The sequence below is a fragment of the Puma concolor genome, chromosome B4 (assembly GCF_028749965.1).
Source record: "Puma concolor isolate L17-30 chromosome B4, mPumCon1.1.hap2, whole genome shotgun sequence".
In the NCBI taxonomy this organism is placed as follows: Eukaryota; Metazoa; Chordata; class Mammalia; order Carnivora; family Felidae; genus Puma; species Puma concolor.
This window is the reverse complement of record NC_141673.1, coordinates 74,239,975-74,265,543: the sequence shown is the minus strand read 5'-3', so window position 1 is coordinate 74,265,543 and position 25,569 is coordinate 74,239,975. Positions and strand designations below refer to the sequence as shown.

General features: G+C 35.3%; 1 protein-coding gene across 5 annotated transcripts in view; it reads left to right on the top strand.

Moving 5' to 3' along the window:
- Positions 1 to 25,569, top strand: part of CNTN1 (contactin 1) — a 368,487-nt gene that overhangs the window by 244,031 nt on the left and 98,887 nt on the right. For all 5 annotated transcript variants that reach the window (XM_086713642.1, XM_086713644.1, XM_086713643.1 and 2 more), the window contains one exon: positions 11,345 to 11,465. In XM_086713642.1, the coding sequence (XP_086569768.1) occupies positions 11,345 to 11,465 (121 nt within the window). The remainder of the gene's footprint in view (positions 1 to 11,344; positions 11,466 to 25,569) is intronic.

Below are 25,569 nucleotides of genomic sequence, written 5' to 3'. Positions count from 1 at the left end.
GTGTTTAAAAAAAGAAACAAAACAAAAAAGTGAATAAAATTGTCCAAATGATCAAAATTGGACACTTCAGCCATCAAAATAACCAAATTTAAAGATATACAATATTTACATTGACTCTGTAAATACTTGGTTACCTTAGTAATAATCCTAGACCACTTCCCTAATTTAAGTCTTTATGATAATATTATTTCATTTTCATAATATTTTTAAGTCATATCTTTAAAAAATTTCCACATTAAAACTTAATGCTGAAGCATTGCGTACAATAACACTTGAATATTAGGTAGTAATATTAGTAATATTAGGTAGTAACACTTGAATATTAGGTAGGTAATATTACACCAGGTAATATTAGGAAATTGGTGTTAATTATGTTACATGTGAAAATGGTTTGGCAATTATGTAAGATAATAACCATTTTTGTAGATCCAATCTAATATTTTGAGGACTGAAAGTGTGATAATATCAGTTATTTATTTTTCAAATACTCAAAAAGATGGACACGTTGTATATATAGAGACAAGGAAAGACAGAGCTAGCTAGCTACTAATTAGGTAAAGCAAGTATGGTAAATTTACAATTATTGAATCAAATGTTGGTATACAGGTGACCATGGTAGTATTCTTTCTATTTTCTCATGTTTGGACCTTTAAATAAGTCAAGAACTTAATAAATAATTATGTAAAATAATAGCATTGTATTGTTTCTGCTATGAGAAGATAACCATTTTTACCTGCAAAACTGTGAACTTAAATCCCATTGTCTGATTCATAAAGTAGAATTTTGGAAACAGTTTAACACCAGTAATGAGTGTTAACTGTGGAGCCTTCCACAAGCCCCTCAACTTAAAATCTCAAATTCCTTGTCCTTAAAATGGAAATATAAATAGTATCTCCCTGAGTATAATAAAAGCTACATAAGAAAGGTATGTAAATGTATATACGTAAAACATATTGCCAGACATCTAAACGTCACTTAATAAATTAGATCAGATATTCCAAGGAGTTCAGGAATAGTGGCCACAGTGGCAGCAGCAATAATGCAATTAACAGGTGCAGTTTTAATAGTAGGATTAGTAGCAGCAGAAGTGTTCTATCAGCAGCAATTCTATTCCATCACTACTGGCAATAGTAGTGGCTTTAGTTATAGTAGTATTGTGTCCTCTTCCCTGAAATGTGACTAAGAATAGTATCTGTCTCACAGACTTTCTGTTAAGAGCAAGTGAGTCTGCACACATAGAATATTTATTTATAATAGTGTCTGACACCTATGGAACCCTAACTAAGGCTGTAAATTGTGTTGGTGATTGTGATATTGAAGTTTATAGTTGCAGTGATACATCTGCTATAGTTATGCCTTTTTTAATCTAACAAGCCAAAACTAAAAAGAGAATTTCTTTAATCTCTCATAGATATAGCATGTATCAAACATGTTTAATAGCTTTTGCTTCTAAGTTTCTAGAACATTCTCTTTAAGGGATATTCTTTCCTTCAACCTTCTGTATCTGCCCTTCCTTCTGCATTTCAATGGAACAAAATAGATGTTTTCATTGATATTTAGCCATTTTCATTGATATATGTATATAGCCTTTATCTAGACCTTGTATGCACCATACAACCTATTTCTTTGTTCATGATGATGAATTCAATTTACATCTTAGTAATTCAGATTCATTTATACTGCAGAGATGAATTTGTAGATTTAGCTCACGGGGGAGGGGGAAGGGGGGAAGGGGGGAAGGGGCATTTATATTTTGGAAGTCTTTTGATTTAAATTTGGGAAATTTCTAAGTGGTAAACCACATATACACTTTGGAACATCCCTGAGCTGTGCTATCACAATTTCCAGTATGTGATTCAACTCTCCTCACATGAAGGGAAGCATTTTGTAATTCAGCCAAGCTGTGGTTTTTTTAGTGAAAATATAGAGAGCATTCGTATCTAATTTGTGGCTAGAATGTGCTGAGGTCCATGATCTTTACTTGCTTTGTAAGCGTTCTGCTGACCAGAGAACCTCAGCTTCTCTTGAGGTATGGAAAGAGCTATTACCATTTATAAAACTTCAGGAAAGCTCTTATACATACACAACTATATTGGAAATGATATAGTATATTTTCCTTTGCTTTCCTTCTTGAGACATTCCAGTGACACACCTTTACCAAATATACAGCAATGAAAATAAATGTTAAAATCCCTTATTATTATAAGCATAAGGTAATGATATACAAGAAGTCTGTCATTACCTACCTGAGTCCTAATGTTTAAAACTCGCTGACATTTAAGTTACTTTAGCATTAAACTTTTATAGTAGTTTTAATTAAAACTTTTAAAGAGTTTATTCTAAAATAGTATATATTTAATATAATGTTAAGACATAAAATAGTTTGCGGTTTTCATTACATGTGAAAAGTATAAAAATCATGCCACATTATTTCTCTGAGAATAAAATAACTGAATATGTAAACAGCAATATGTTTCAAACTGAGAGTCTGGAGGAAAAAGCCATTTTATTAAGAAAAAAAGAATTTAGGTATACAGAATACAAATTTTTTACTAAAGGCAATTATGGTGTCACAACTTGTTTATTTTCATATTATTTTTCTGCCCTCAATTTTTTATTGTGAGGTTGAATGAAAACATTTAATATTTCTGAAGTGTTGTTTTTTTTTAATTCCAATCTAATCACATGACTCATTGAAATAGTGTGAGTTTAGCAACAGGATTAGCTTTTGTTTAAATATAGGAATCAAACAAGGTAGTGAGTTCACATAATGAAAGCATATAATAGAACTGCTTTTTATTTTTTATGCAAACATTAGTTTTCTCAAATATACCTTATTATCTTATGTCATAATAGCTTAAAAAGATTTTACTTAATATCCTTCCATTACTGAATATTTAGTATTACAGTACAGTGCTGTTAAGAATGTGAAAGCACATTGAAGCCGTATGCTTTACAAATATATAGTGTTTAAATTATATTACTTTACTATAATTTTATTTTTTCTCACTAGAAAATTACTCATGGGGGAAGGGGAAGGAAGGAATGGGCATTTATATTTTGCAGGTCTTTTGATTTAGGTTTGGGAAATTTCTAAGTGGTAAACCACATATACACTTTGGCTAATGTGCCATAATGGCCCGTATGATAGCTCAAGAAAAATTTATTACTACCTTCACTATACACACACATTTATTCTCTCCTTACTTCAAATATTTTTAAAAAGTATTTATAAATAATACCATAGTATTTCTTTATCTCCTTTCTCAGAAGAATTCTATTTAGTAAGGCACTATGAGGAACTAGGCCAACTACAAAGGGTACAGTTTCCAAGACCATCTTCACTTCTTAAATGAACTACAAGTTCCAGGGGTTGCCAAAACCACCCTCAGTTTTGATTTCCTGGAAGGGACTCACAGAACTTCCTGAATGCTATTATACTTATGGTCAGTTTGTTATAGGAATACAAATTAAAATAAGCCAATGGAAGAAGTGCATAGGGCAGAGTCCAGGAAAAATACGAAATACAAAACTTCCATTGTTCTCTCTCTGTAGAGTCAAGATGCTTTACTTTATCAGTCTATGTGTGTGGCGGTGTGCACAGAGTATTGCCAACCAGGGTAGCTCACCTGAGCTTTCGTATCCAGAGATTTTACTGGGGCTTAACCATGTAGGCATGTTTGATTGACCATATGGTTAATGTCAGTCTTAAGATTGGACTGATACCACATGACCAAAGCCACTACCTAAGTCACTAGACAGTGTTAGACCCTAAGTCTAAAAGTATACAGGTGTCTCTAACACCCACTCTAAATCATGTTGTTAGTCTATCCAGTATCATCCAAGATACCCAAACAGAAAAAGACGATATAGATTACCTTCCAGAGGCTGAGAAAATAACAGACCTCTCTTCCGACAAGGCCAGATTCTTTATAACACATATAAGTGGTTGGAAAACTCAGAGGTTTCCATTCTTATATGTTAACTGCATTTTTTTTTCTATAAATTTGTATGTTAGTGCTAAAACTTTATTTCCTAATAAAATTAGTTTGAAATATATTATATATATTTGCTCTCATGTATGTGGATAGCAATAGTTGTTCTTAATTTGGTTATTTTATCTTATAATATTATTATCTTACCTGAAGAAGTCATACAAAATTACTAAAAGAATTTAATAAAAACATTTTACATAATATTTATTAATTCATTTGCGTAATATTTGTTGAATTTCCCCTGTACGTCAGATATAATTAATTTGTATATAATAATAAATACGATCTAGTCCCTCCCTCAAAAAATTATCATGTCTCAGTAGAAGACAGCTTTGTACATATGTAACATAAGGATGCAATGATGAACAAAACAGGCATGTTTCCTCCTCACATAAAACCTATAGTCCTCCAGGAAAACCAACTTTAATCATACAGTTGTACAAATATTTTATTGAAGTTGAGATGTATTATATGACATAAGGTAAAAGGTGCTGTGACAAAATATAACAAGAGAAAATGGAAAGTCTTGCTTGAGGAAATGAAGTGGTATTGGTGAGTGGAGAGTGTTAACTTAGGTGAATGAGGGGGATCACATTCCAGGAGAGGAAACACTATGAAGAACCAGAGATGGGAGAGAACAAGATGCATTTAAGGGCTTAAAAAGGGAATGTTCTCCTGGAGAGCAGAGTAAGTGAAATGGGGGCACTAAGTAAGCTGCAATATTGGACAGACTCTAGAAAATGGCACCAGATTGGTCATTATAACACATATAGGTTTTATTCCAGGAAGAGGAACATTTTTAAAGCTTTCAATAAGTTGTATTATTACAAAGAGGGGTGATTTGATCACACTTGCATTTTAAAAAGGTCACTCTGGGGGCGCCTGGGTGGCGCAGTCGGTTGAGCGTCCGACTTCAGCCAGGTCACGATCTCGCGGTCCGGGAGTTCGAGCCCCGTGTCAGGCTCTGGGCTGATGGCTCAGAGCCTGGAGCCTGTTTCCGATTCTGTGTCTCCCTCTGTCTCTGCCCCTCCCCCGTTCATGCTCTGTCTCTCTCTGTCCCAAAAATAAATAAACGTTGAAAAAAAAAAATAAATAAATAAATAAATAAATAAATAAATAAAAAGGTCACTCTGGGTACCAAGTAGAGAAGAGAATAGAGTAGAATAAGGGTGGAGGTTGTGATCTAATAGGTCATAGTAGTTCAGTGAGAGATGTGGGTAGCTTAGAAAAAGAAAGAGATAGTGGTAATGGGAGGAATGGATAAATTCAAGAATTTATGACTGAATTATAAGGAAGTTGAAGAAGAGGATTGAAAATGCCCTCAAAGTTTCTGAAAAGTGTGTTGTCCTAGATGATTGGAAATTGAGTGTGTAGGAAAGCTCAAATGCTATTAGAAGTCAAGTAAAATAAGTTGAAGAGGTGGGAACCAGATTAAAATGAATTGAGGATTAAGAGATTTTTTAAAAAAGGGGGAAAAAACCTAAGAACAGAAGTTCAGGTTTTAAAGAATAGATATTATTCAATCCAAGCAGCCGTCATAGAATTAAGCAGATTAACATGAAGAAAGAAGAATAATTCTCTGTTTCCAGGGGAAAACAGAGAGAAGTAAGAGACGGGAGCAGGAGTGCATGCCAGCAAGATGGCAAGGCACTGGAAAAGGTAAAGTCACTGAGAAATCCCCAGTAAAAATATGGCCAACAGGACTTTTAAGAATAGAAATATGTAGTGAATGATCATTTTTAATGTTGATATGCCCCACCCTGTGGGATACAACCAATTCCATCATCTTCAATTCAGTAAACCCACCTTACTAGGGAGTACCTTGTGTTACTAGGTTGTATGACAAAATAGAGAAAGAGCTAAATTTCTTGTATGGTGTTCCTTGGTGGCACCAAAATAACTAAAAAATATAGCAGGAGGAAAATACTCTCCTACCCTAAGAATTTTCAGAAATCTTGGAAGCTGGATTTTTAGTCAATCTAGACCTCAGGGCACAAGAAGACCCCCAACTGACATTAAATTGTGTAAACTTTATCTTCATTTTTACTAAGACTGGTTACTGTCAAGGAACAATGTGTGTGGCCACTGACAAGTTCTTTATATGGAGATAGTAGTGATCCCATTATAACCAACTGAACTAATGTGCTCAGATTATAACTAGTGATTACAAGCATACCTTGTTTTATTGCACTTCATGGATATTTGTAGATAATGTGTTTTTAAAGATTGAAAGTTTGTGGCAACCCTATGTTGAATAAGTCTGTCAGCACTGTTTTTCCAATAGCATTTCCTTCCTTTGTGTCCCTGTGTCATATTTTGATAATTCTCACAATATTTCAAACTTTCATTATTATTATATTTGTTATGGTCATCTGTGATCAGTGATCTTTGATGTTACTCTTGTCATTGTTTTTGCATGCCATGAATTGTACCTATATGAAACAGTGAACTTAGTAAATGTTGTGTGTGTTCTGAGTGTGGTTGGCCTACCCTATTACCTGACATACAACAGTATTGAAATCAGGCCAATAACCCTACAATGCCCACTAAGTATTTGAGTAAAAGAAAGACTTTCATATCTCTCACTTTATATATATATGCATACACACACACACACACATACATATATGACAGGGCATAAGTGAATGAAGGGCAGAGAAAGAGAGAGAGAGAGGGAGAGAGAATCTCACAAAGGGAAGAGAGAGAGAGAGAGAAAGAGAGGGAGGGAGAGACAGAGAAGCAGGGCCCACCCAGAGCGAGGCTTGTGCACACCTGATGCCGGGCTTGAATTCACGCATCGTGAGATCCTAACCCGAGCCGAGGTCAACATCTGTCTTTCAATCAAATGCTAGAAATCATTAAACTTAGAGAGGAAGGCATGTCGAAAGCCACGATAGGCCTAAATCTAGGACTCTTGTGTCAAACAATTAACCAAGTTGTGAATACAAAGGAAAAGTTTTTGAAGGACATTAAAAGTGCTACTCCAGTGAACACATGAAGGATAAGAAAGCAGAACAGCCTTATTGCTGGTAAGGAGAAAGGTTTAGTGGTCTGGATAGAAGATCAAACCAGCCAAAACATTCCCTTAAACCAGAGCCTAATCCAGAGCAAGATCCAGACTCTATTCAATTCTGTGAGAGCTGAGAGAGATGAGGAAGCTGCAGAGGAAAAGTTGACGCTAGCACACATTGTTTCGTGAGGCATGAAGGAAGAAGCCATCCCCACAACATAACAATGCAAGGTGAAGCAGCAGGTGCTGGTGGAGAAGCAGCAACAAGATGGTCTAGCTAAGACCATTAATGAAGGTGGCTACACTAAACAATACATTTTCAAATCTAGCCTTATACTAGAAGATACCATCTAGGACTTTCATAGCTAGAGAAAAGTCAATGCCTGCCTTCACAAATTCAAAGGACTGGCTGACTTTCTTGTGGAGGATTAACGCAACTGGTGACTGTAAGTTGAAGCCAATTCTCATTTACCATTCTGAGAATCCTAGGGCTGGTAAGAGTTATGCAAAATCTACTCTGCCTTTGCTTTATAAATGGAACAGCAAAGCCTGGATGACAACACATCTGTTGACAATATGATTTACTGAATATTTTAAGCCCACTGTTGAAACCTATTGATCATAAAAAAGTGACTTCTTTCAAAACAATAGTGCCCATTGACAGTGCACCTCGTCACCAAAGAGACTTGATAGAGATGTACAGCAAGGTTAATGTTGTGTTCATGCCTGCTAACACAACATCTATTCTGCAGCCCATGGATCAAGATGCAATTTCAACTTTCAAGTCTATTATTCCTTTCAAGTTGTAATTAAAGTGTAACTGACATACAATGTTTTATTACTTTCAGACGTATAACACAGTAATTCAACACATTCTGTACATTACTCAGTGCTCACCCCAATAAGCATAGTCACTGTACATCATTACAAATTATTGTCTATATTCTCCACACTGTACTTTTCATCTCCATGACTTGTGATTTTAAAACTGGAAGTTTGTACCTCTTAATTCCCTTCACCTATTTTGCCCATTCCGCCACCAGCCTCCCTTCTGGCAACCACCATATTGTTCTCTGTATTTGAGTTTGGTTGGTTTGTTCATTTATTTTGGGTTTTCTTGTTAGATTTCATATGTAGTAAATACTATGGTATTTGTCTTTCTCTGACTTATTTCACTTTGAATAATATGTCCAAGTTGTAGTAAATTACAAGATTTCCTTCATTTTTGTGACTCATATTCCGGTGTGTGTGGTGTGTGTGTGTGTGTGTGTGTGTGTGTGTATGTGTGTGTGTATGTGTGTGTGTGTACCACATCTTCTTTATCCACTCATCTATCAGCGGACACTTGGGCTGGTTCCATACCATGGCTATTGTAAGTAATGCTGCAGTAAACATATGGGTACATATATCTTTTAAAATTAGTGTTTTCATTTCAAGTCTTATTACTTAAGAACTACATTTTATAAAGCTATAGCTGCCATAGATAGTGATTTCTCTGATGGATCTGGACAAAGAAAACTGAAAAACTTCTGAAAAGGATTCAGTTTTACATGCCAGTAAGAACATTTGAAATTCATGGAAAGGTGCCAAAGTATCAACACAAAGAGGATTTTGAAAGAATTTGTTTCTAACCCTCATGGATGACTTTGAGGGGTTCAAGACTTCAGTGGAGGAAGCAACTGTAGATATTGTGGAAAGAGCAAGAGAACTAGAATTAGAAGTGAAGCTTAAGGATTTGACTGAATTGCTGCAATCTTATAATGAAACTTGAGCAGATGAGGAGTTTCTTCTTATGGATGGGCAAAGAACATGTTTCCTTGAGATGGAATCTATTCCTGGTGAAGATGCTGTGAAAATTGTTGAAATGACAACAAAAGGATTTAGAATATTAAATCAACTTAGTTGATAAAGCATGGGCAGGGACTGGATGAACTCCCATTTTGAAAGAAGTTGAGTTGTGTGTAAATGCTATCAAACAACATCATATGCTACAGAGAAATCTTTAATGAAAGGAAGAGTCAATCTATGGGGCAAGCTTCACTGTTGTCTTATTTTAAGAAATTGTGGGTACCTGAGTGGCTTAGTCATTTAAGCATCTAACTTCAGCTCAGGTCATGATTTCATTGTTCATAGGTTTGAGGCACATATCGGACTTTGTGCTGACAATAAGGAGCCTGCTTGGGAATCTTTCTCTGTCTCTCTCTCTCTCTCTCTCTGCCCCTCCCCTCCTCTCTATTTCTCCCTCTCAGAATATATATTTTAAAAAATTTAAAAAAAAAGAAATTGCCACAGCCACCCCAAACTTCAACAACCACCATCCTGATCAGTCAGCAAGCATCAGTAAGGCAACTCCCTCCCCCAGCAAAAGATTATGATTTGCTGACAGCTCATATGATGGTTAGCATTTTTTTGCAATAATGTATTTTTAAATTAAGGTATGTATATTGCTTTTTTAGACATAATGTCATCACACACTGAATAGACTATACAGTATAAACATAACTTTTATATGCACTGGGAAGTAAAAAAAAAAATCATTTGACTTTCTCTATGGTGGTGGTCTGGAACTAAACCTGCAATATCTTCAAGGTATGCCTGCATTCCTAATCTCATTAACTAAACAAGTATAGCAAACCAGAATACTTTCCAAAACCAGAAGGAAATTAACATATGAAAGGGCCATTTGCAAAACCCATGGTGAAGTAGAGCCTTCATTCCACAGTCATTAAAAAACCAAAATTTAAAAATGTGTAGGTCTATCATATCATATAAAAATTATCCTCATTTATTTTCTCAGACATTAACCTAATCACCAATTTTTCATCTTTTAAGATAGCGGATATTTGTGATTAGAATAGTAAATCAATATATTTGGTTCTTGAGAAAATGAAATATCTACTTAACAATTGAGTTTTCCAAATTTTTCTCTAAATGAATAGTTTGGAGATAATGATAATGCTCCCGCTATGCAACAAGCTCAGTGACCTTGGTTAAATTACTTAGCTACTCTAAGTCTCGTATCTTCAATAAAATGGACAGAATAGGACCTATCTCATAGGACTGTTGTCAGAAGAGAATTGAATGAGATTTTATACACTCACGCACATGCACACACACACACACACACACACACACACACACACACACACTTCCATACTTGCATAGCCCAGCACCTCGTACAGAGTGGGCATTCAATAAATATTAACTATTTTTAGAAATTGCATTGAGATGGTGCCTTGTCTCTCACAAGCAAGACTCCCTCAGCCTTCTTCAAAACATATATATTGATCAGTCAAATGCTAAGAATAGAGCAGTGACAAAACAAAATTCTTTGCCTACATGGAGCTTATGTTTTGACCTAAATGGAAAATATTAGAATAGTCCATTTTTGACAGTTTCTACACACTTTTAGTATCTTTGTGTAATTAACCTTAGTACATCTTGAAATTAATCAATTATATTGGCTTTGCAAAACCAAATTAATAATTCTTCTTAGCCTTCTACCATTTAGTTATCCTTATTGACATTTACAATGAAGAGGTTTAGACTTTATCATTTATCTTTTAAAGATATCAATGAGGGGCGCCTGGGTGGCTCAGTCGGTTAGGCGGCCGACTTCGGCTCAGGTCATGATCTCGCGGTCCGTGAGTTCTAGCCCCACGTCGGGCTCTGTGCTGACAGCTCAGAGCCTGGAGCCTGCTTCAGATTCTGTGCCTCCCTCTCTCTCTGCCCCTCCCCTGTTCATTCTCTGTCTCTCTCTGTCTCAAAAATAAATAAACGTTAAAAAAAAAATTAAAAAAAAAAAGATATCAATGAAATATTTTATCTCTGTATGGCCTTCTGATAATACAAATAATAGAATGTTAAAGATATTAGGACTAAAAGGATCTCACAGGGGCACCTGGGTAGCTCAGTCAGTGAAGCGTCCGACTTCAGCTCAGGTCATGATCTCTCGGTTTCTGAGTTTGAGCCCCGCATCCGGCTCTGACAGCTCAAAGCCTGGAGCCTGCTTCATATTCTGTGTTTCCTCCTCTCCCTGTCCCTCCCATGCTCATGCTCTGTCTCTCTGTCTCTCAATAATAAATAAATGTTAAAAAAAGGGATCTTATACAATTCACTCACTTTATTTATCTCTTGAGATACCAAAGTCCAGACTTTAAGTAACCTAAGTAAAGACAGAATTGTCATTAAAAGACATAGGACAGAGTTAGCATATCTAAAAGATATACCTTTTCATGGTACCCATTTTGTTAGGGAGAAAATGTACCTCTTGAATCCTAAATGCCATAAAATTGGTGAAGATTATACTGATGTGAATGACTGCTGTCTTTGCTAACAGCTGGATTCCAATGGAGAACTGCTCATCCGAAATGCCCAGCTGAAGCATGCTGGGAGATACACGTGCACTGCTCAGACAATCGTGGACAATTCTTCAGCTTCAGCTGATCTTGTTGTGCGAGGTAAGAGTTTCAACATTTTAAAATTATGAAACCAAAGGTATTTGACTTGCATAACTATGTATAATCTTCTGGTCACTCTGGTATGAATTCTTATATATTTAGAGTCTTGGTCCTTGAGAACAGCTCCTCATCCATGCTTAAGAATGATTTTTGCTAGACAAGTAGTAAACAACACTGATTTTGTTTGTTTTACTAACTACATGTCTTCTAGAAACTTACACCACATACCTCCTACTAAATGTTTGTGCTTTTAAACTCAGTATTTACCAGAAGTTCTCAGTTTCTGCTAATACTTTTCGTGTGTTGAGAATAGTGTTTCCATTTTTATTTTTTATGGAAAAAACATACTGATACTGTTGACTATAACTTCAAGTGTTACGTATTTATTACTGTAATCTTAGAATAAGAAGTTAATTTATACATGCATCATGTTTCTATTTGTTGCTAGCTTTCAGAGCAGTGTTTTTGTTCTTATATATAATTGAGAATGTGCTGGGATATGCCCTTTTTGAAAATACAGCTCCTTTGATACTGGTCTTTGCTGTATAGCTGTAAGGCCATCTCAAAACATCATTCATTGGCTCTTCCCTCACCGCCTACAGAATAAAGACCACTCCTTTTAACTAAGCACCAAGAAGGTCCATGTATTGACCTCAGCCTGTTTAGCTTTAATTTCTTACCATTCTACGTAACCAACTCCAGTGTCCCACCAGTCTACAAAAATATCCTAGGATTTCCAGCTGTGTTCCTTGGTTCACAACATTGCTTCCATTTCCTGTAGTCATTATTTGTTGCCCAAGTCTTAAGCCATCCTTCAAGGCTAGGCTCAAGTATTACCAAATTAATGAGTCCTTTCCTGACGTCACCAACATAAGCCCTTCTCTTCTAAACTTTCATAACATTTACTGCTTTCTATAATGCATTTTATAGCAATCTGTGCATATGAGTTATCTTCTCTACTGGATTGTGAAATTCACATATGTATTTTTTATTAATCCTTAAGTGAGTTGCAGAATTCCATTTCATATTTTCATAGCTCTCTTTTTCTCTCTCAGTGTCATGTTAACATTTTAATTTTATTCTTTTTTATGTTAAAGTTTTTATGTTTTCATATTTCATCTACTAGAAATACTTATTGACTAATATTTATTCCACACTTGTTCAGACACTTTTTGCACAATCAAACAAATATTTAGTAAATGACATGAGATATGTGGTTTGTCTTCATACCCTTTCTGGATCATTATAGTTTCATTCAACCTCATACATCTCCCGTATTTCCCTCTAGAGCAATGGTAATATGGAGTCCCCAAGTCATACTGGGGAAATGCTGAGAAGACTTATAGTCCAGTTAACATATTCTCCAATGGAGTAATAGAAGTCCAGCTGAAGTTCATATCCAAATGAACTTAGACATTCATTCCATACATCTCTTATGCTAACTTGAAGAAAGTGCATTTAAATTCTGTATTTCCATTAAAAGTATTTTATGATCTGGGACATCTAGCATTCAAGAGTTATCAGAGAGAGAGAGAGACTAGTTCCCTGTATTTTCCAGTCAGACTACTAGCTGTTAAGCCTTTTTTAGCAATAGCCTATGTATGTGTTTAATGGAAATTGCTTGCATATTAACAGATTTAGCACTAATGTTACAAAAGGGGTTATGTTACAACGCTTGTACAGCAGTGTTTTTATATAATTAGAGTATGGTAAATTCCCAGTATTTAGAAGGAAGAAGAAGTTTGGCAAATGCAATCAGGGTATTAATGGTATTATCCACACATACTTAGGTAATTAATAATCATCATAATGTATGTTTTTTATAGAGGTAAAACAAATAAAAGGAAGCTATTACAGGTATTGTTTGGAAATATAAAGGTTTTTCTTCTTTTTTTTTTTTTAATTTTTTTTTCAACGTTTATTTATTTTTGGGACAGAGAGAGACAGAGCATGAACGGGGGAGGGACAAAGAGAGGGAGACACAGAATCGGAAACAGGCTCCAGGCTCTGAGCCATCAGCCCAGAGCCCGACGCGGGGCTCGAACTGATGGACCGCGAGATCGTGACCTGGCTGAAGTCGGACGCTTAACCGACTGCGCCACCCAGGCGCCCCTATAAAGGTTTTTCTGTAAGCTTTTTAGTTCCAGAGAAAATACTTTAAATCAATAGAACCTGGCAAGTGCACTCAGTAGAAACACGATAGAACATTTTAAGCCCCTAAACTACAGCAGGATATTAAAAAACAACCATATAGGCAGATAAAAAGTATTGCTTAGTACTGTTAAAAGTCTGCAAGTTATAATCATTCTCAAAACTTTATTTCTATTAATATAAAAGGTATTCAATTTATGTCAAGAGAAGTTTGCTATTAAAAAAGCCAATATTTGCATAACTTGTGCCACAAAATGTATATAAATTAAACCTTCAAATATGCTTTATATATTAAGTCATGGGATATAAAATTAAACAGTTCTTTTAAATTTATTATAGTAATGATGAGTAATATATAAGAAAATATAGCATGCCTCAAGTAATATTATTGGTCCATTTATCCATTTAATTTATTTTCTCATCTAGTCCAGGAAATCATAATCTGGAGTCCATAGACAGGATTCAAGGGGTCCCATGGACTTCCTGAAATTGTATGCAAAATTTCATGTGTGTGTATGGCATTTATAATTGTATATTGTGGATTTATAATTTTATAAGATTTCCAATGCTGGCAGTGGCCCAAAAGACCATTTTTGGCTCAAAGGCCAAGAAGCTTAATCTGTTTTTCTTTCTTTCCCTTTTGTAGATCAAGACTCTCTAAAAAGAGAAACTAAGGGATGATTATTCACTTCATGCCAATAAAAAAAAAAAAATACTAACAAGTTCCACATAGTGAGATCTAGTAGCACATTTAAATTATGAATTGCTTTTGAAAAACTCAATTTTACGGGGCGCCTGGGTGGCTCAGTCGGTTAAGCGGCCGACTTCGGCTCAGGTCATGATCTCACAGTCCGTGAGTTCAAGCCCCGTGTCGGGCTCTGTGCTGACGGCTCAGAGCCTGGAGACTGTTTCGGATTCTGTGTCTCCCTCTCTCTGACCCTCCCCTGTTCATGCTCTGTCTCTCCCTGTCTCAAAAATAAATAAAAATGTTAAAAAAAAAATTTAAGAAAAACTCAATTTTCACTCAACCTTCCAAGAATATATCTGTCTCAAAACATATTGAATATGTTATATATTAGACATTATATATATATGTCTATATATATGTCTGTATATATGTATATGTATATATATGTGTATATATATGTATATATATATGTGTATATATATATGTGTATATATATAAAAGAATTTGCCAGATTCGAGATGAACTAATTCTAATTCATTTTCAGATGTCAGTGATCTAAACTGCTGATTCTGAAATTAGTGTTAGGAGTGGGGCAGTGAGCAGGTTAGAGAGGAAAGTAATTTCCTCTGATGATCCCTGATAAATTTTTTGGACAATAAAACTAGTTTAGTGCGTAAACTGTTATGCCTTATCAGAAGGCTGAAATGAAAGTAGAAATATTCAGATGTAACTTAGACATTGTGGTTTCTTTTAGCCTATGTTACCTTGAAGGGAACGAATACAAATGAAAATTATTGTTATCACACCGTGTGTGTGTGTGTGTGTGTGTGTGTGTGTGTGTGTGTGTGTGTAACCATGGATGGGTGAATGTGGGTATGTTCATAAAGTTTGATGAAAGGAATTTCTATGAGAGAGAAAAATGTGTTTTCGGTTTATATTTTTCATCATTATTTTAAATTGAGTTTAGAATAGAGGCAATGCATTAGTTAAATCTGAGTGCTTCTACATATAAAATGAAATTAAATATAGGAAAAACACAGTCCAAGGAAAATGTAACATTGGATCTGATTTCATGGAGCTTTTTGCCCAGAGAAAACTCATCTTCCACCCTTTATCTGTTTAATGTATGATGGGATTGAGAAATAAGGAAAACAATAGCTAATGTGGTCAACCAAAACCAATTTATAGAAAATGGTCTAATAATCAGCTACAAGTCATTGTAACAGTCCTAAATGTTTATGTTCAAAAATGAATAGGACTTCAGGGGTACTTGGGTGGCTCAGTTGGTTAGGCATTCGACTTCGGCTCAGGTCATGATCTCGCGGCTCGGCTCATGGATTCGAGCCCACGTCAGGCTCTGTGCTGACAGCTCAGAGCCTAGAGCCTACTTCAGATTCTGTGTCTCTCCCCCTCTCTGCCCCTCCCTGATCACGCTCTGTCTCTTTCTCTTTCTGTCTCTGTCTCAAAAAAATAAACATTAAGAAAATTAAAAATCTATAGGACTTCAACTTATTTACCCACTAAATGAGCCAATGATTGCTCAAGGATTAGACCATAAAAGTGGTGCACATTGTCCATTCCTCCAGTTATGCAAACAATTTCAAATCATGGGGTCATACTTACTGTGTGATTTTCACTTTTGATTTCCAAAGTTGCCTTTTATACTACTTCTGTCCTTTCACTATGGATATGTTTCTGCTAGTCTTTGTACAGAATAGAGCTTATTTTTGCACAAGTAACCTTTATTCAAGCAGTATGGTTTTGGAAGCCCTATATATAGAATTCAAGTTGCACTTATTGAAAAAAATCAAAACTATTTACTTTACTGGCAATATGCTCATTCAGTGTTCTAAAAACTCTTTCATTAAAAGCACCCAAAGTTTTGGATAAATCAGTATACGTTCTTCCTCACAGCCTTGGCAAAGGCAGAAGAATACCCTTTCTAAATAGTGAGCCTTCAAATATGAAATTATGCAAAGAATGACAAACAAGCCATAATGAGAGAGAACCAGGAGTTAGATTGATGGACAACAATAGTGTTTAAGTTCAAGGTACTTCACATATTCTAATCATTGGAATAGGAATGAGAATAATCCTGCCCATATCTTTAAATAAATAAAAGAACTGGCCAAAATGAGTTTGAAACAAGATACTATAAAAATTATCAGTTTGGAGGGGGAAAAACAAGGACAGTTTCTATAAATGATAAATATAATCATTGAAAATAATAAAAACAATAGATTAATCAGATAGTTAAACAATAATTAGAGACAGATCAGGAAAGGATCAGGGAACCTAAGAGGTAGACGTGAGGAAATTAACACATTTCAGCACAGAGAAACAAAAACAAATTATGAAAATGAGATGATGATATTAAGGATCTAATGAGAAAACAGTATTTGTCAAATCAGATGATCAGAAGAACTAATAGATAAAGTAGGAGAGAAAAACCTTTCAAAAAGATAATGACTACAGATTTTCGGAAATTAGTGAGAAATATGGTTTCTCGTTTTTAAGAATCACAATGAAACACAAGAACAATCAATAAAAATAAATAATGAAAATAAAACCCAAGAACATTAAAAATAGATAGAAAATGGTAAGTACAGCAAAAGTGAAAAATACCTTTTTGCAAATGCATAGCAATACATCGACTGCAGACTAATCAGCATCAGCAATAAAAGTCACCACGTAACTGGGGGGAGTCAGACTTCAAGATGGCCTCCACTCATTTTGCTTTCTGGTATACCAACCCTTGTGTAATCCCTTTCACACTAAGGGTTGCTCTATATGCCAACAGGAGTGACAGTACTGAACACTGTCATAAATCACATCACTTCTTCTCCCTTGGTTCTTGGAACTCTTAATCTGGAGGAAGCCATGTCATGAGGACATTTCAGCATCTTGTAGAGAAGCCTACATGAGGAGGGGATAAGACCTCCTACTGATAACAGTATCAATTTCCCAGTCATTCCAGTAACCCATCTAGAAAGCAGATCCTCCAGGCAAGCTTTCAGATGACTGTAGCCTTGGTCAACATCTTGATCAAGAACTATCCAGCTATGCCGCTAAAAAGTTCTTAGGCCACAGAAGATATGAGAGGCAATGTTTATTACTGTTTTAAGCCACTGGGTTTCGGGTAATTTGTTATGCAGCTGTAGATACAACAACAGCCATGGAGTTATGTCTTCAATGTGCTAAAGGAAAAGTAAATGTCCACCAAAAAGTGTATATCCAGACAAATTATTGTTGATAATGAGGAAAAATAAAGTTATATTTAGACAAACAATAACAGAGTTTATCCTCCAAGAAAGTGTTATATAAAGGAATGTCTAATGGGTAGAATTCAGGAAGAAGGAAAATAATCCCAGAATAAAGTTCTGAGATGTCAGAAAGCATGGTGAACAAAGAAGCCAGTAAGCATGTGGATAAATGTAAGCAAACTAAGCTAATAAGCCAGACTTCAGGATATGCTGCTGTTGTCTGGGTTTGAGGACTAATGAGAATGATAACTTGTCCTCTGATCAAGTTGGTAGTTGCTTTTACTTCAGATTTCTGTTAAAATAACAAATTAGACATATATGAGTATATATGCATATGTGTATATATGTAGATATATAGGTACATATCTGTATATATGTAGATACATGCCTATGTATGTGCATATTTTATATGCTCAAATATAGAGAATGCATGAAAATGATAATCATAAAATATAGGAGGGTGGTTACTTCTGAGGTTGGAGACAGAAGGGGAGAAGGATGTGACCGAAGAGGGAGGGGACCCACAGGAAGCTACATCTTTATAAATAATGTTTCATTTCTTAAGCCAAGTAGCAAGAACATAAGTAGCCATTTCTTATTTTTTATAAGTTTCCCTAAATGTCAAATATTTGTTAATTAATTTAATAAAAGAGTGTCACAGAGTCACCTCATACCCTCCACTTCCTCACCACCAACCTCAGCAAAGATTCATGAGAGATCTTTGTGTAACCTCTGGGTAGAGTCCCCAAACATGGTTGTACATTAGATTTACCACTATTATTAAAGACACACAATTCTAAGTCCTCTCTTAGAGAAGTTTTTGAGTTAATAGTGCTGGGATGAGTCTAGCAAAGTTGGAGTAAAGATTGGCCTGACGGACCATGGTGCATCATCACTGGGCACAAAAAATAACTCCTACTAATATGCCCACATGATATTTAACAAAGATGCTAAGGTTTTTCAGTGGAAGAAAGATAGTCTTTCCAATAAATGATGCTGGAACAATTGGGCATTCATAGACCAAAAAGAAAAAAAAAAAAGAGCCTTGACCTAATCCTCAAACCTTATGTAAAATTAACTCCAAGTAAATCATAGCCTTAAATGTAAAATGTACATGGAACTTTCAGGAAAAATCATGAAGATGAAAATGTTCAGCAGCTAGGAGTAGGGTAAGAGTTCTTAGACTTGTCACCAAAAGCATAATGTATAAGATGAAAAAGTGATAATGTGGACTTCTTCAAAATTAAAACCTTTTGCTTTGTGAAAGTGTGAAGATAATGAAGAGAAAGCTAATGACTGGGAGGAAATATTTGCAAACTACATGCCCAACAAAAGATTTGTGTACAGAATATGTGAAGAATTCTTAAGACCCGAAAACAACAGTGTGACAAATGACAAAAGACATGAGCAGGCATTTCAATGAAGATGATATACAAATGGGAAATAAACACATAATTTTTTTTAAGTTTATTTATTTTGAGAGAGAGAGGGAGCATGTGCGAGCAGGGGAGGGGCAGGAGAGGGGCCCAAGCAGGCTCTGAGCTGTCAGTGCAGAGCCTGATGCAGGGCTCAAAATCTCAAAATGTGAGATCCTGACCTGAGCTGAAACCAGGAGTCAGATGCTTAACCAACTGAGCCACCCAGACACCCCAGGAAATAAACATATAAAAGATGTTGAACATCATTAGCCACTGGGAGAAAGTACATTTAAAACCATAATGGCTTGGGGCGCCTGGGTGGCGCAGTCGGTTAAGCGTCCGACTTCAGCCAGGTCACGATCTCGCGGTCCGTGAGTTCGAGCCCCGCGTCAGGCTCTGGGCTGATGGCTCGGAGCCTGGAGCCTGTTTCTGATTCTGTGTCTCCCTCTCTCTCTGCCCGTCCCCCATTCATGCTCTGTCTCTCTCTGTCCCAAAAATAAATAAACGTTGAAAAAAATAAAAAATAAAATGTTTAAAAAAAAAAACCATAATGGCTTATCACTATATACATATCAGAATGCCTAAAATAAAAAAAAAAAATAGTGATGTAGAGACAGTGAGTTACTTACACATTGCTGATGAAAATGTGAAATGGGACAGCCACTCTGGACATGAGTATGGCAGTTGGTAGCCATGTGCTTACCATCCAACCCAGTACTCCATAAGAACATATGTTCACATAAAAATATATACACAAATGTTCACAACAGCTTTATCCATACTAATCAAAAACTGGAAAAAAGCACATCTCCTCCAATAGGGGAATGGTTCAACTGTGGTACATGAGTACCGTGGAATAATGCTCAAAAATAAAAGGGAAATGATCTATTGATACACACAACTTGGATGTATCTCGGGAGATTTATGCTGAGTGAAGAAAAAGCCAATCTCAAAGGTTACATACTGTGTGATTCCCTTTACATAGCATTCTTAAAATGACAAAATTATAGAGATGGAGAATAGATTAATGATTGGCATGGGTTAGGGAGGGCCGAGAAAAGGAAATAGATGTAGCCAGGAAAGGGTGCCACAGAGGATTCTTTTGATGAAATTGTTCTGTAACTGTGATAGTCTATGCATTGGATAAAAAGAAAAGTTGCTTAGGACTACAGAAACATACAGGCACACAAATGAAGACACGTAAAACTAGTGAAATCTGAATAAGGATGATGGATTATAGCAAAGTAAATTTTCCCGTTGTGCTAGTATACTTTAGTGATATGGCGAGGGATGAGCAAAGGAGATACAGAATCTCCCGGCATTATTTTTCACAAATACATGTGAATCTACAATTATCTCAAAACAGGAAGTTTTAAAAAATCACTGAACATATAATACACTGAAAGTATAAAGAAAATGAGTATTTATGGGCTCCTTTTTTCAAGGATAGTATAATTTTAGAAGAAGTGGAGTATGGTACACCCAGAGGTAATATTTAAACAAGTGATGGCCACAAACTACCTTCTAAGGAAGTGGGTCCAGTTAGCCTCCAGACCTAGAAGAAAATTAGTGGGCCTGCAGATTTGGGACCAGAGCTGAATTACTGAAAAGCAACAGAGAACTGTATGTGTTTTCTTCTTTCTTCCTCAAAACCCATCTTCATTTTTTTTCCCTATGCATTTCTGTCTTTCCTTGAAATAAACATTAAATATTTTTTGATATTTATTATGGAGGACATCAAATTAATAAAGCAAACCAAAGTGACCAAATGTTCAAACCTGGCTTGGGTTGGCCAAACTCTATTTTTAATAAGGCTCCAGATGGTTGTAATAAAGTGGTCTCTAACTGGTATTCGGGAATTATTGTTCCAGGGTATCCATGGAAAATAGTTTGCAAGTAATCCTGTTTTGTTTATCCAATGTATTTTGGGGATAATTTATTTTAGAAATATGTTTCATAAGATAGTAAGGTCCTCTTTTCCTCCAGTGTGTCCTATGCAAACCAAATAGAAGTCAATCAGGCGACAATTGAAAAATGATATTAATGTTTTTCCAGAAGCCACAGAAGGCCAGGAGTGGTATGGGAATGGAGGAGAACAGCCCAGGTGGGGAGAAGAACTAAGGCCTTGAGTTTTTCCCTCACCCTCATCATCATTTTAGCACAACTGGACTTAAACCCTAAGTCCCACTAAGTAAGATGGTTTAGCTTCAAAAGCTCTACAGTTAATCACAGAACTACTCAATCTGACTGTATATCAGCAGTAAAGAAAAAACAAAAACCAAATATGATGAAACATTCCCCAACTAGAGCACTACTATAAAATTTAAGATAACTTTACAAGAGGTTATAATACCATTCTTGGTATTATGATGTTTAAATTTGTTTATAGAAGATTTTAGTGAAAGCTTTTTTTTCCTACCAAGAGAGCATATCTAAACTCAATTTAAAATAATATTGTATCAGAGAAGGAGGTAGCTTCAGAATTAACCTTTTAAAACAGATGTGTGCGTAGTATAGCCAAAGGGATTTAGAACTCAAACAAATATAAATTTCTTAATATTAAAAAAAACTTTATAGTTTAAAACTATTCTTAGTTACAAAAAAAGAACCAGTTGTTAAACTTCAAATGTTTTTAGACCTCTTAATAAAACTCTGAACTAAGAGAATTGATAAAAATGTCCTCGTTGTTATAATAAATGTTTTACTTCTTAGGTGCCATAAAAATGTATTTCAGGTCAGCCTCATCAAGCAAGCTTTGGCACACATGAAGAACCCTGTATGAATGTTCTTTAATGAAAGACACTCTGAAAAACCTAAGCTCTTCAGCTAACAGTGTCCTTTAGAGGGAAAGGTTTTCCAGGATTTATTCAGCAGCACTTATGGGAATATTTATGCAGATTGCCAAACCTAAATTCTCTTTCATGAGTGTACTTTTGGACAACATTAAAAAATGGACCATAAAATTAGGTCACAAAGGCAAGAAATTAGGCTTTGACATCCGTGTTTTACCACTTTCCATGGTATTTCTGTTGTATTATAAATATTCTTGGCATTGCTACCAATTATTAGGAAGACCTTCCTGGCACCCAGCTGAACATAATGTTTGGCACTAAACTTGCCAAAACAGAAAATGCAATGAAGACCATATTTTTCAGATGCCCCAGCTTTTTGTTGTTGTTGTTTTACATCTTAAATACCATGTTAAACAAAATTTCTTAGTGTAAGTCTGAGATTTAAACACAAAAGAAAAAAGACTTTCCCTATCTGAAACTTTTGTTTCCTTTTGTTTTGGTCAAATTCTCAAACCCTGACATATGCTATGTAAATTTGGAAATGTTTGAAAAAAAAGGGTAGCTGAAATTCATTTTTATTTAGATGACTTGTGTGTGTGTGTGTGTGTGTGTGTGTGTGTGTGTGTGTGAAGCTTTCTGCTTTATTCCTAAAGCAGAGTACAGTTGCAGAATGGAAATGGATATGTTAGATGTCATTTTTATTTGATGTAATTCATTGAAGTTTTTATTACTTGGCCTAATGACATGGTTACCAGATTCTTTCTTAAGGAGATCATTTTTGGCTGATGACTAACCCACTTTTAAAACCTGCATTGAATAAGTTAAGATAACATAGCCAAATAAATAACCTGATGGAAACTGTCAATATACATTTTATCTGAATAATATTACTATATTTTATTTTATTTTATTTTTAACGTTTTTATTTATTTTTGAGAGAGAGAGAGATAGATCACGAGCGGGGGAGGGGCAGAGAGAGAGAGACAGAGACAGAGACAGAATCCAAAGCAAGCTCCAGGCTGTGAGCTGTCAGCACAGAGCCTGACGTGGGGCTTGCACTCATGAACTTCGAGATCATGGCCTGAGCCAAAGTCAGATGCTTAACTGACTGAGCCACCCAGGTGCCCCAGTATTGCTATATTTTAAATCAATGGTTGGCTAGTGGTCTTTTCTACAGGAAATGCTCAGCTCTTTTATATTAGCAGAGTTCATATCCAGAGCATATCCAGGCAAAATTGGTTTTGATGCATTTACTCAGATATTGTTGTTTCAGGTTAGTTAGTACTCTTTCCTTAAAAAATATGGAATACATAAACATTTTCTTTAAGATCAAAAGGCTTTATTGGTTCTGTTATTGTCAAATCATGCATTAATTACATCTTGTTTGCTCTTCACAATAACTACATGAAATCTCTGCAGTTATGTTCAAATTTGAATATACAATTTTAAATTTAATATTAATCCTAGAAGTCATTTAGATAATTCCTATGCCTTCATTTTGTAAATTTGGACTCTAAGAGAGATTTGCCCTGTATTCCCATCTGTTTAGTGATAAGCAGTCCAGTTTTGTCATTGTATTAGAGCTTCTTCCAGAGAATAAAAATAAATAAAATCTATAGTTAATTTCTAAAACTTCTGTAGCTAATACTTTAAAGTTTTCTATAGTTAATTTGGTGTAGAATCAGAACGATGACCAAGTCCATTCTAGAATTGCTGCTACTAAGTAGTAAAAGAGATTACGGCTTCTGCTCTTTTCTCTTTCCTTCCCATTGTGTGGCATATGCTAATAAATAGCAGTTAAGGGTTTAACACATTGTGGAAAAAGATAAAACCAAAGACAGTCACTAAAAGAGATTAAACTATTAATTCCTGGGTTATTTGGAATTCTACCTGTATGGCTAACCTAGAGTCCTTGGCTATGAGTAAAAGCAAAAGGAAAGAAAGTCTGCTGTCATGTTAAGATTTGTGGAACTTCTGGTATTAAATCACAATTTAGATTTTTGTGGTATCTGGCATAAATATTCCAATTGTGTTTAAGAAATCCTATATTCAAATTATTATCCAATATGAGACTATGGATTTGTATTCAAAACTATTAAGACATGGCATGCTTAAATGAATTTCAAAGGCCTTTGAAATTAATCAATTTAGTCTCTATAAAATTTGGAAGAACAGACATATTCTTATAGTCTGTACACATTCTGTAGTATGTGTACCAAGTTAGGCATACCAATACGCACACAACTTACCACCCCTGCCACCATACGCACTTATATGAAGACATCCAGAAAAGAGATACACTTATAAAGGCAGAAAGATGTATCCAGATAATCATAATCAAACCAAAGAGAAGAGTTGAGGTAGTTTTTCAAGTATTTGGGTCAGAAAAACACACATTTACCTCAGATACTTGGATAATTGCCTCTACTTTCCACTTGTGTTGTCCAAGAAAGTTTGCCACAGAGACAGACTAAAGATTCCATCTCATCAGCCCTCACAGGACTGAGACAGGAAAATGGCCCTTGCTGCCCACACTGGCTGGAACAATGACTGACTGGGCGCCATCCTGAGGCATCCTGAGCCCACTTGGCACTAAACCACAGTGATACATCTATTAATAGTGAAAGCCTGCCCAGAAATTAAGCATTCTCCTTTCCATTGAGATCAACAGATTCAAAAGCTGCTAGGGGGCAGATCTCCATAACTGTTACATACTAATACTTAAATAATGAGCTGGAATGTGTATCTGTTTTGAATAAATACAGAATTTAGAGAGTAGCTTGATTGCTTCGAAGTTAGAACTCCGTAGTAGTTCTATTTTTTAAAGCTCTTTTTTTAAAACTCTAGTAAAAATAACAACTCTTCCAATACTACTGAAGTTATAAAGTACACCAATGATTTGAAATTGTATTCCTCAGTGTAAGTTCAATGTAAATTGATATAAATTCAAGGTGATTTTCAAATATATCAACACATTATGTAATTCATTCAGAATGAGTCATACGATTTTATGCTTTAAGATGGGTCTTGAAATTGATCTAGTGTAACACCTCATTTTACAAATTCAAAAATTAAAACATAATTGTGTAAGAATCATAAGCTCTTACACAACACTGTAGTACATACACGGATGAAGATTTGGATTACTTCTCTTTTTCCTCAATGGAATGCAATGAGAGACGTTTTCATGGAGGGTTTCTTCTCTTCGTTAATTAATTGTTCCTGACCCTCTTCGTCTCATAATCAAACTGGTCAGCTTTTGGCAAACTGAAACTTACTCTTTGCTACACAGTCTGTCTGTATCCACGGATCCCTTAACAAATAATCAGCAAACTCACTTCTCCTCACTCTGATTCCAGGAGAGAAAGGAGGAAAGCTTTACAGAGCTTAATAGCCATGGTACACGTTTACATGCTCCACTGCAGTGCTATATAGTAGGCTTTATACAACTGGTGTATTTACCAATGGTGCCAAATTTATGTGACAATTATGCCAGTTATGTCAAATTATAACAACAGTTCAGACAGAGATAGTTAAAAGTCTTTATGAGCATACATAAGCGACAATTAGTTCATATTTTGAAAATAATTTCAATGTATGTTGGAAGATTATTATGTTTACAACTCCAATCTTCAGGCCATGGAAAACATTATATTATGAATATAAAATAAAAATAAAGATATATAATTATATAATTTAATGTATAATATAGAAGATAGAGTATCATAAAGACATATGGTATTAAAATACATATTACTTACCATATATCATGTAATTCCTATATAAAGATAC